The following is a 12697-nucleotide window of genomic DNA, read 5'->3' as shown; positions in this document are numbered from 1 at the left end:
TGAATACATTATCTGTGCGGTCACTGACATTACATGCTGCACCAGCAGTATACAGTGTATCCATCAACAGATTAACACAAGAGAAGTATAAGAGAGATCGCTAGCACTGGGTATGTCATACTTTTCATAGGGTCGAGACCATCTTAATAGAGCTCATGTCTCACGGATGTGAACTTCCTTCCTTCCTCACAATCATATAACATCTAAGTAATAACTGCAGCAGTTACTTACATGGGAAAGGAGTCTGAAAAAAGTGTTGAAGCTGAGACTGAAATTCAGTGGTTTTGGGTGTCTTTGTTTCACTAAACTCCTTTGAAAATCCCAGTCTTAATGTATTTTTAGTTGCTTTTCTTGTAGTATAATAGAAGATGGATCTAAAGAGGATGCATCTTCTGAGTTTCCAGCTGTCCATGGACCACCATCAAGTGCTATGCAGACCACCAGTGTGCATGGGCCACAGTATGAGCATCTCTGGTCTAGAATCTTAGGTGGAAGTTTCCTGTACTGTAACATTCGTGCCTTCAAAGCTGTGCATTGTGGGATAAGAAAGTTTATTGTGGCCAAAGTCTGGTAGACCATTCATATTTGCCCTTTGCTTTCTCAGGCACGGCTGAGCTTGTTAAGGGAGAGCAAAGGGCCAACTGGTATTTGTTCCATCAAAGGCCAGAGGAATCAGGACTTGAGGGGAAAGCTACAGAGAGCAGGTAATGTGGCTATGGTTATTTGATGGCTTTGAAACGTCAAGGTGGAGGATTTGGTTGCATCTTTCACTAGTGGGACAATTACTTTAATTTCAGTGCCACTTGGTTTTAATCACTGAGTGAGTAAATAATTACAGAGAAGTGATTTTAACTTAACACATGATTATATTTACTGCTGAGGGGAAAGGTCAGCTATGCTCTTAAAAATACAGAGTGACCAGGTTAAATGACCCTCCAAGGAAACAATGACAAGAATTCTACTGGAAACCTTGGGGATACTTTAAAATGGTTACTTAGAAAGCAGGAGTTACTGATGACATCCTTCATATGGGTTTCACTGCTAATAGATCTGAGTTTCTAATATTGCACTGCAGACTTTTTATTAGGCTTGTGCTTGGGGACAGTCTTTCCTGCCTTCTTCCGAATCTTTCGCTTGTCACTTGCAGGATTCATTAGCAGTTAATCAAACCCTTGTTCTTTGCTTCTGCAATCAGTGTATCACCATCAGTTTCTATTTCAGGCTTGTGGGGACAAAGCACATGCCCAGAAAGGGAACTGTGTCCTTAAGAGTTAAGGGAAGGGTTTCCTTTCTTTTTCTAACTGTCCGTCAGATTGTTTCTGTCTTCTTGTGGACATCTATCCTCAGTGAAGGGAAATGATCAGCTCATTATATGGGACAGAAAAGAGTGATCAGAATAAGACACTGTACACCATCGCGTACAAACAGTACATAGCCTTGGAAGCTTGCTGTGGAAATAGCTAGAGGGTGAAATCCCGGCCCCATTGAAAGTCAATGGGATTTTTGCCATTGGCTTTGTTGGGGCCAGGATTTCACCCAGGGTACGTATTAGCATTTGGGGTTTGTTTTCTCTTTTTTCCTTCCAAAATGTATTTGTAGAATAAAAATACTGTGCCTTGCTGCAGACAGGCAGAAGAACAGCTCACAAGCACCACGTGTGGCTTGTTCCCCTTGGTTAGGAGAGGAAGGATGATCACGTGATTAAGGTGTTGGAGTGGGTTCAGAAGATCTTGGGGCAAGTCCTGACTCAGCCACAGACTTCCGGTGTGACCTTTGGCAAATCACTTAATCTCAGTTCTCTCTGTAAAATGGAGATAATACTATTTCATTTCTCCCACCCTTTTTTCCCTGTCTTTCTATGTAGCTTGTAAGCTCTGTAGGGCAGGGACTGGCCCCTCTTATGTGTTTGTGCAGTGACAAGCATGGGGCCTTGAACTCAGCTGGGGTTTCTAAGCGCTACTGCAGTAGAAATTGTACATTAAAATAATAAGTGTTTGGGACTTTTAAAAATAGATTAGGTAGACAAAAATGTGACTAACTAAGATCCATCTCTCGTGTGCCATTATTTTCAAGCAGGGATTCACTGCACGCCACTACCTGCACTGCACGCCACTACCTGCACTGCACGACACTACCTGCACTGCACGACACTACCTGTACTGGCCCTAGGGAGATGCCCTGTATGAACTAACTGAAGTTAGAGACAGAAATGACCTATGCAGAATTCTACGTCTGTGTCCGTTTCATAGCTCAGATCTACACTACCCACTTACTTCGGTATAACTGCTTCGCTCAGTGAAAAATCCACATGCCGAAGCCATGTAGTTATACTAACCTTAACCCCCTGCCCCGTGTAGACAAAGCTACGTCGGTGGGAGAGCTTCTTCCGCTAGGGTTGCCGTTGTCTGGTTTTCGACCGGAACACCCGGCCGAAAAGGTACTCTAGCGGCTCTGGTCAGCGCTGCTGATTGGCCCGTTAAAAGTCCGGTTGGCGGTGCAGCGGGGCTGGTAGGCGAGTCCCTACCCGGCTCCGCGCAGCTCCTGAGAAGCGGCAACATATCCCCGGCTCAGGGACGGTCACGGGGGTTCTGCGCGCTGCCCCTGCCCTGAGCACTGGCTCCGCAGCTCCCATTGGTTGGGAACCATGGCCAATGGGAGCTGAGGGGGTGGTGCCTGTGGGCAGGGGCAGCATGCAGAGCCACCTGGCCGCCCCTGAGCCAGAGGGCCATGTCGCTGCATCCCAGGAGCCACCTGAGGTAAGCGCTGGGCTCGCTGCCTCCTAACCCCCTGCCCCAGCCCTGAGGCCCCTCCTGTACCCAAATTCCCTCCCGGAGCCCACACCCCTCCCGCCACTGTGCCCCAACCTCCTACCCCAGCCCTGAGTCCCCTCCCACACTCCAAACCCCTCAGCCCCAGCCCAGAGCCCCCTCATGCATCCCAAACCCCTCATCCCTGGCCCCACCCCAGAGCCTGCACTCCCAGCCGGAGCCCTCACACTCTTCCAAACCCCTGTCCCACCCCGGAACCCCCTCCCGCACCCCAAACCCCTCATTCTCGGCCCCACCCCAGAGTTCGCACCCCCAACTATACCCCAACCCCCTGCCCCAACCTGGTGAAAATGCGCGAGTGAGTGAGGATGCAGGAGAGCGAGCAACAGAGGGAGGGGGATGGAGTGAGCGGAGGGTGGGGCCTTGAGGCAGAGGTGGGGCAGGGGGCAGGGCAAGGGTGTTTAGTTTTCTGTGATTAGAAAGTTGGCAACCCTACCTCCTGCCCACATAACTACCGCCTCTCACGGAGGTGGACTTATTAAGTTGACGGGAGAGCTCTTCACCAGAAGCGCTACAGCGGCACCGATGCACGTCTGTAGTGTAGACCTGCCCACAGATTTCAAGGCCAGAAAGGACCCTTATGATCACCTGGTCTCACCTTTTGCCTAACACAGGCCAGGGAACCTCACCCACTAATTTCTGCCTCAAGCCCATAACTTCTGGCTGCGCTATGTTTATTTTTGCTAACACAATAAAACAGGTGGGGATTCACTGCATGACAAATGCTCATGACAAGTTGGCAACGGGGCCGTCCGTGCCAGAAAGGACGGGTGCCCGTGATATAAAAAATCCTGAGCTACTAGTTTTTTGGATGATAAACCTTCTTTTTAAAATGTGCTTTAATAGGGCTGCACGAAATAGAATGTGAGAGTAAATAACGCACCAACGTGGGTGCCTTGGTGGATAACCTTTTTATATTTAATGGTCTGTACCCTCATCTACTTCTTGATTGGGACCGGCAAGATATCATCTCCCATTCCCCCCCTCTTTGCCCCTCTCTTGTCCTGCTATCCCCATTTGAGACCCTGTATAGCAGCCACTATGCTTCTGGTTAAGGAAAGACGAGACAGGATTTTCTTCACGGTCCAATGCCAGACAAACTGCGACTATCACCACTGCACTGCAGCTCAAGCCAGAAAACTGCACCCTTAGGTGATTCATATGGGTGCAGCAAATGGACAGAGCCACTCAGGGCAGTCCGTGCTCCTGTAGAATATAAACTACAATGTCTGTGCACAGCAGGGTGAGGTAAGGAGTAAGGGCTCATTCCTGCATATGTAACAAACCATGGCTGCGTGCAGACACCACGACCCACAATGGGAATTGAACCTGGAAACGTTGACATCAGCACTGCCGAACTCTACCACTGGAGCTAAAGGAGAAGGTATATAGGGGCTGGTGCCAGCTCCTAGAAGGAGTGCAGATGATGCATGCTAGGCCAGTGTATCGCACAATTACACATGAGTAACTTACTGATGTGAGAAAACATTTGCACAAGTGTTTACAGGATCTGACCCTAAAGGATTAAGCCTCATCTCTCAGCCTTAACATTGGCCAAAGAACCAAAATGGGAGACAACAAGGAAAACAAGAGGGCAAGAAGCTGGAAACCGGAATTATGGGGCCTGATCCTTGCCCTGTTGACACCAAAGTTTTGCCACTGAGTTCAATGGGAAATGGATCAGGCCCTTACAATCCACAGGGGCTGGTGCAGAAGTACTAAGACAGTGTGCTTAATTTATTTATTAGAGCATAAGCTTTCGTGGGCTACAGCCCACTTCTTCGGATGCATATAGAGTGAAACATATATTGAGGAGATATATATACACACATACAGAGAGCATGAACAGGTGGGAGTTGTCTTACCAACTCTGAGAGGCCAATTAAGTAAGAGAAAAAACTTTTGAAGTGATAATCAAGATAGCTCAGTACAGACAGTTTGATAAGAAGTGTGAGAATACTTACAAGGGGAGATAGATTCAATGTTTGTAATGGCTCAGCCATTCCCAGTCCTTATTCAATCCTGAGTTGATCGTATCTAGTTTGCATATCAATTCCAGCTCAGCAGTCTCTCCTTGGAGTCTGTTTTTGAAGTTTTTCTGTTGTAAGATAGCCACCCGCAGGTCTGTCATAGAATGGCCAGACAGGTTAAAGTGTTCTCCCACTGGTTTTTGAGTATTATGATTCCTGATGTCAGATTTGTGTCCATTAATTCTTTTGCGTAGAGACTGTCCGGTTTGGCCAATGTACATGGCAGAGGGGCATTGCTGGCACATGATGGCATATATCACATTGGTAGATGTGCAGGTGAACGAGCCCCTGATGGTATGGCTGATGTGATTAGGCCCTGAGATGATGTCACTTGAATAGATATGTGGACAGAGTTGGCATCGGGCTTTGTTACAAGGATAGGTTCCTGGGTCAGTGTTTTTGTTCAGTGATGTGTGGTTGCTGGTGAGTATTTGCTAACTCAGGATTGAATAAGGACTGGGAATGGCTGAGCCATTACAAACATTGAATCTATCTCCCCTTGTAAGTATTCTCACACTTCTTATCAAACTGTCTGTACTGAGCTATCTTGATTATCACTTCAAAAGTTTTTTTCTCTTACTTAATTGGCCTCTCAGAGTTGGTAAGACAACTCCCACCTGTTCATGCTCTCTGTATGTGTGTATATATATCTCCTCAATATATGTTCCACTCTATATGCATCCGAAGAAGTGGGCTGTAGCCCACGAAAGCTTATGCTCTAATAAATTTGTTAGTCTCTAAGGTGCCACAAGTACTCCTGTTCTTTTTGTGGATACAGACTAACACGGCTGCTACTCTGAAACCTGTGCTTAATTTGCATTGCAGGTAGGAATATGAGTCCCAAGATTACTACAGAGCTGCTCAGGCAGCTGCGACAGGTGATGAAGAGCTCCAGGTACGTCGCAGAGCCCATCCAAGCCTATATCGTGCCGTCCGGAGATGCACACCAGGTAGAGATTTCAGTAGTAAGGATGTTTCCTTCTAGAGGAAAAGTAAAAGTCTGTAGATGGCCACAGTTACTTTTTGGTTTGCTGGTTTCAATCATTCCAATATAAAAGCTTTGGTGAGCCGGGGAATGATGCAAAGGGGAGCTGTAGATGGAGTTTCTAGAGTCTTTTTTCTGATGGTCAGTGTTTATTTTTCTGTAGGAAGTCAACTTTGCTGGTTCTGCTTTCTCCAGGGAAGCCCATGGCCTACAAAGGGGAGCGTACCAAAGAAATGGCTGCTCCCATCCTGGCCCTTGTAGTATATTTTCTAGCGCTAGACAGCCCTAACCTGCAGCTCTCACATAGAGGGGCTTCTGGGGTAGCAGTAGGGAAGGCAGCATGCAGCAGAGGCCCAGGTCCCCTCCCATCTGTGCCCAGATCCCTGTGTGCCCAGAGTTACTCCTCTCTGCGCCAGCCGGAGAAGGTGACCCTGGGGCCCGCTGCTTGGGTGTTTAATTTTCATGGTTGCGGTGATACTTGGCTCTCTCCAGAATATTAAGATTGTCTTGATCTGGTGTAGTTGTTTAGCCCAGGGCAACTTTAAAATGTTGAACCCCCTCTTGCCCACATAAATGTGTATATGCGGTGTCCTCAGTCTTCATCCGAGCTCTGTTTAGAGAGCATCAGAGTTCCTGGGGGGCGAAGGGGATCTTCTTCTCTCAGCCATTTTCGGAGATAGAGGGCCTGACCCCTCACCTTCCCATACCTGGGGTTGGAATTTACCCCTGTGCAAAGTGGGTGTGAAATGCTGCCACATCAGAGTGTTTCACACCCTTTTTGCACAGATGCACGTGAGGACACAAGGTGCAAGGCAGTGGTGAACGTGGCTGTGCCCCGGGAATAGGTGCGTCATACGTTTCCCTTTAAATAGATCAACTCCTCAGTTCTGTGCGCTGGGTGAGGGGCTCCCCTGCAGCTGCTACATTTTGCGCCTGAAGCTACCTCTCTGTCCGTATGTAACTCCAGTTACATTTTGCTACCCTGGAACTGTGGTCACGTGAGTTAAGGAATGTGACCTGCAGGATTCCTGATTTTTTCCCCCCCTTCTCTTTTGGTCTTTGCTACAGTGAATGCAGTAATGCAAACAACCCTGCTTCCTGCTGGGCAAGTTCATCAGGTTTCGACACAGAACTAAACAGTCTGAATGGAACTGATTAATGAAAACGGCTAATTATACAGCTTCATGACTCGCATGTGTCATGGTGGGTTGCCTCTGCAAGGTCTTGTCTGCAGTGGGGAATTGCCCCAATTTCAGCCATTGTTGAGCTTCACCAATACAAACCCCCCAGTGCAGATCAGGTAAACCACCCTAAGCTGCAGTTTCCAACAGCACGGTATAGCCTGAGTCAAGCAGGGGTTCACAGCATCCATGCAAATACTAGCTTTGCTTTTCTACATTCGGGACTCGCACTTGTGCAGCACCACCAGCGACTGAAAGAGAAGCAAATCAGTAATGCGGACAAGGCCTAAGACGGGGGGAATTTTATTCCATTGCTTGGCTGCTCAAAGTACCTGCATTTTGCTGACATTTTAGGGCCCTGATACTGTGACATGCTGAGTGCCCTACCTCTCCTGGGCTTTGGTGTGAATTGAGGTCTCTCAGTAGGTTGCAGCAACTTGTCCATGTAAGCTCTAAGATCCCTGCAGTGCTTTTAATGTCAGGTTCCGTACCAAGGCTAACATAATTTTTTTCCCCCCCATTGTATTATAGACCTAATCAGATCCCCTAGCTTTCCAGGTTTACTTGTCCTTTCAATTCCATAGACAGAGAAGCACAGAAGCATATAAACAGAGGGCTGGAAGGAACCTCAAGAGGTCATCTAGTCCATCCACCTGCACTGGTCCCCCTAGACTACCTCCGACATGTGTTTGTCTAACCTGTTCTTAAAATCTTCCAATTCCAGGGATTCCACAACCTCCCTAGGTACCTGTTCCAGCGCTTAACTATTCTTACAGTTAGAAAGGATTTTTCTAATATTGACCCTAAATCTCCTTTGCAGCAAACTAAGCTATTATTTCTTGTCCTGCCTGCCGTGGACTTGGTGAACAATTGATCACCATCCTCTTTATAAGAATCTTTTACGTACTTGAAGACATTTATCCGATCTCCCCTCAGCTTTCTCTTCTCTAGACTAAACTTGCCCAGTTCTTTCAGTTCTTTCTTTGTAAGTCATATTTTCCAAACCTGTTATAACATTTATTGCTCTTTTGGACTGTCTCCAGTTTGCTCACCTCTTTCTTAAAGTGTAGTGCCCAAAACCGGACGCAGTACTCCAGCCGAGGCCTCACCAGAGCTGAATAGAGCACAGTTACCTCCTGTGTTTTACATACGATACTCCTGTTAATACATCCCAGAATGATATTTGCCTTTTTCACAAAAGCATCACATTGCAGAGCTCTTAAACAGAACCATCTTTTCCTAGAATCTCGGAATCCAATTTATATCCTTTCCAGAGACTGCCAATACCCTGGATTGGTGTCTGCCTTAGCCAGTGCTGAATATTGGCTGTGCTACTTACATTGATTTCCTACAGTGTATTATACACTGAGCCTGACTTGTATCTCTAAACCAGTGGTAGGAAGTCAGAGGGAATGGAAGGGACTCTTTTGAACAAGGTAGCGCAGTGAGGTGTGATCACTTCAGACGGGTCTCTCACAGCTAGTAAATGTCTGCCCAGCTCATACCCCCACGTTTGGGTTGGCTGGATCGCCACTCTCTGCTCCAGACTGGAACAGCATGAGGTGTGGTTGTTTAGGACTGATGAATGGGCAGAATTGTAGAGCAATGGAGGAGAGGAATTTTACACAGCATCCACCTGACCTGTTCCAGCTCTGACCAGCGCAGGTATTATTACTGCTGGGGCTCCTGATGCACCTGCCAAGCAAGTGGCAGGGTTTGTTTGAAATGCTCAGAAGATCAAGGTCACCCCTGTAAAACCAATGGGCTACCCACCTAATTGCTGCTGTACATTACAGCTGGAATGCACCTGCAGTGCTGCCGAATGCACTCAACACAATAGATTTGAGCGTTAAAGGGCCTGACCGTGCAAGCGTTTACTCAGATGAGTAACACCATTAACTTCAAGGAAGTTTAGCGAAGACGGCTCACTTGAGTGAGGGCTTGCAGGATGGGGCCCTAAAATTCCACAGGTTTGGACAGCAGCCCAGCAGGTGTGGTGGGGAGCCGCTTTAGGGTCTGAGCTGGGATGAAATCCAGTCCAGTTGCAAGAGGAGCTCCAATTAGATGGGTTGTTTCGACCGTGCAGTGGCTCACGCTCTGTGCAGCATTCACAGGTGCACAGTGCTAATTTTAGCACAGGTATGATTATCACAAAACACTGGGTAATCTTAGCACAGTAGGGATTGCTGTATGGAACAGGAGATGAACTGCTGCTCAGATACGGTGATGATGCGGCTCTGTAAGAACCTAAATAGATAGATAGCTACAAAGGGCTTTTGCTTAAGTCATCTTCCTTCCCATGCAGCTCAGAGCCACTAATTGTACTTTAAGGCCCATCTATCCCTTTGCTTAGTTTCAACTCTCCCCTCTCTCCCCCTTTAAATGGTTCCTGCATGTTTCCCTGTATGGGACACTGTCAGGGAAGATTTTTTCCTCAAATTAAGATTCTTATTTTTTTTAAATAAGGTTTTACCAAAGCTAAGACCAATAGAAATATTCCCCTGGGGGAGGGGTGTTAGAAAAATCACTGTTATGTTTTGTAAAGCCATTAAATCTCCCCCTGTTGTGTTTGTCACCCAGACATTTCAGCATTATGTTAGTCCGTAAGACCCGGAAAGTGAAATTAACTAGATAATACCTGCCCATGTAAGTGAAACAGACTGACGTCTTTCCTCATTGTGGGAGCTGAGAGAGAGGGAAGAGAAAACTAAATAAACTATGGGTGGGATCTTCAGAAGTGTCCGTGACTTAAGAGCACTGCAAGTCAATGGGACTTATGGTCCCAAATCACGCAGGTGGTTTTGGAGCTGCCCCATATGAATAGAGAGGAATAGATCCAGATTTTTAAAAAATCTTTTATATTTAATGTTTGAAACATGGTACAGGATTTAAAAAAATATGGGCAGATTCCAAGCAGAGATTAAAGGAGCCCCAAGGAGCTCAATGATCGCCTTCCATTCTGCTGCGCGCTCTGGAAGCTAGACACAATAGAGGATCGGGCCCATGAGATTTAATTTGACTGTAACCCTTCAGTGTTTCTGATTTGTTCCTGGCTATTCAGTGCTGCAGCAGAATCAAGGAGGCAGGGAATAATCCCATGCTGATTTGCAGACTTTTGTCTTGGATCATTTGCCTGGTACTCTATTGAGCCAAGGCTTTTAAGGCTGGCCAGGATTAAGTTGATTTGCTGAATTGTGCTGATAATTAGAGGCAAGTTTAGCAATCCTGACCTCCGACCTTGGTTGAACAAGGTCCCAGAACAGGGTGTGTTGGCCATTTCAAAACACAGGAACACCTTGGCTAACAATTTTTCTTCTTCCATTTTGGCAACAGATTGTGGACGTTGGGAGTTTCTGTGTCCCCAGCCTATTCAGTTATTTAGGGTTTTTGCTGAGACTGACAACAAAGGTGCCAATTAAGATAGTTTTATGATGTGGGGACTTTAGAAGTTACCCATCTCTCTTCCTTCCCCCTCCCACTTGTTTCACATAGGGAAGTAAGCACTCATCCAATGGTAACCAATAACTTCTGGTTACTTCTGACCTGGGCTGGATTTGAACAGGTAAAGTAGAAGTAAAAGACTTGGTACCTAATTACAAATCTCCTAAAGGTTTAAAAGTTTTATGGCCTAACAACCTTGACTTTCTCCTTTTTAATGGCATTGTTGTAGAGGAAAAATTCTAAAAGGGCTTCTTGTAAACTCCAGTTGGAGGACATAAATAAATATAGTGGCATTTAAAGATTTAATGGCCCGTATACTTTCGTTTCCAAGATCAAGGAATGCTTGTGTGTTCTCTTCTTCTCACTTTGCAGCTTCAAAGGCAGGATCTGTTTGTTGCCAAATGGGAGGTTGAGTGTGAAATAAATATCAGCAAACTGCAGCACTTCACTGTTTACAGAAGTTGGTGGGAGAAAAGTGCCGGAGGTTTAAAAAAACAGGCAGATATAAATACAAAGTAATCACAGAGACTTAAATGTCGCAAAGGAAAAAATTTTAAACACTTGTTGGGACTTCCAGAGGAGCAGAGCCCAAGCTTGTAACTTGTTTGTTTCTCTTGACAGTGTCCTTCAAGAGAAATGAAGCTTTTCAATATACTTGTCATCAGCTGCTTTTGTTGTTGCTGATGTAAATAATTAGCTGCGTCTTCTGTATTCCAGAGTGAGTACATCGCGCCCTGTGATTGCAGACGGGCATTCATCTCTGGATTTGATGGCTCTGCAGGTACATTACCAGAACCTCTTTTGTTGTCTGAACCCATCTTTCCCCTGAAAAGAAGTGATCAGATTCACAACATGTATGCTGGATGACGAAAACCGAACCAAAATGTTTGGACTGTTCCCTTCCCATATCAGCATCTGCAAAATTACGTGTTGGCTGCCAGCTGAAAATTATGTAAGATCGATGCAGTAATGGGCTTTCACAAAAGACTGACCCCCGAACAAACCTCCCATAAAGTCAAATCCTGTTAACCGTTTAATGCAGTGCTCGCAGCCTGCTTTTATGTTGCCTAACGGGAGGCCACTATGAACAGATTGTACGTTGCCCAACAGAGCTGGGATTAATGGTAAACAATGTTTGTCAGCCACTTTCAATCATCTTAGAATGAAGCTAGTGCCAAAATACTGAACTGTGAAGCTGAGTTTATGGAAAAGTTTGCTTGTCTCACAGAGGCACGGGATGTTCTTTTGGCTGAAGCATAGGACTGGAAGTTGGGAAGGCAGACTTCTATCCCAGGCTCTGCAATGTACTTGCTGTGAAATTGTGGACGAGTCACTCAACCTTCCTATGCCTCCCATCTCCCAGCTGGAAATCAGGGTTAATAACAAATACTGACTTCCACACAGGATGCTGTGAGGCTTCGTGGGTCAATTTCCGTAAAGTGCTTTGAGAGCCTCCTGTGGAAAACGCTCTATACAGAAATGCAGAGCAGTGGTGCTCTAGAACACGAGTCCTGCATCCCGGCCTTCTTTTCTTCAGCCTGGCGCTTCACCCTGCGGTCAGAAGGGCGGTGGCTCCACCGTCAGACCGTGGCAGGATTTGCCCAGGCTTGGGCTCAAGCAGTGTTTGCTGAATGAAAACTCCGTTTTTAAATGGGTTCCGGCTCCACCAGCGTCATTGTGTGTTTGGCCAGGGGAGAGGAGGCTGAACCGGAGTTTGCGAGCTGTGCTGCAGTAAGATAGACTGCAATCATTGTAAGAGAGAAAATAGGTCATGTGATATGACGCTGGGACTCAGGAGATCTGGGTTCAATTCTTGGCTCTGGCATAGACACTCTGGGTGGCCTTGGGCAAATCATTAGATCCCTCTAGCCTTGAGTCAGCAAGTTAGGTAAGCACATGCCTAACGTAACCATGTGAGTAGTCCCATTGATGTCCGTTCCCATTGCTTACATACCTGGCTGAACCAGGGCCAGCGTGCCTCAGTTTCCCACTGTAAAATGGGGATAATAATGCTTCCCTTCTCTCACTTTGTCTTTTCTGTTTAGATTGTAAACTCTTTGGGGCAGGGACGGACTCTCTGTTGTGCAGTTCCCGGCGCAATGGGGCCCTGGTATCAGTTGGGGCTTCTGGCTCTTTCTCTAGTAATGATAATTTGTAAGCCAGGCTTCAGCTCCTCCATGCTGGCTGGCTGAGCTGTGTTTAAACTGAATTAGTCTGAGGAGATTTAAAAGC

The 12697-nt window shown here is 46.5% G+C and overlaps 1 protein-coding gene across 1 annotated transcript in view; it reads left to right on the top strand.

Moving 5' to 3' along the window:
* Nucleotides 1–667: 667 nt before the first annotated feature.
* XPNPEP1 (X-prolyl aminopeptidase 1) overlaps nt 668–12697 on the top strand; it is a 39026-nt gene continuing 26996 nt past the window's right edge. The window contains exons 1-3 of the mRNA XM_065407605.1: nt 668–704; nt 5684–5808; nt 11183–11246. Of these exons, the coding sequence (XP_065263677.1) occupies nt 5692–5808; nt 11183–11246 (181 nt within the window). The 5' untranslated portion in view covers nt 668–704; nt 5684–5691. The remainder of the gene's footprint in view (nt 705–5683; nt 5809–11182; nt 11247–12697) is intronic.

The sequence above is a fragment of the Emys orbicularis genome, chromosome 7, assembly GCF_028017835.1.
Source record: "Emys orbicularis isolate rEmyOrb1 chromosome 7, rEmyOrb1.hap1, whole genome shotgun sequence".
Classification (NCBI taxonomy): domain Eukaryota; kingdom Metazoa; phylum Chordata; order Testudines; family Emydidae; genus Emys; species Emys orbicularis.
This window is presented reverse-complemented; position numbering and strand designations above follow the sequence as displayed.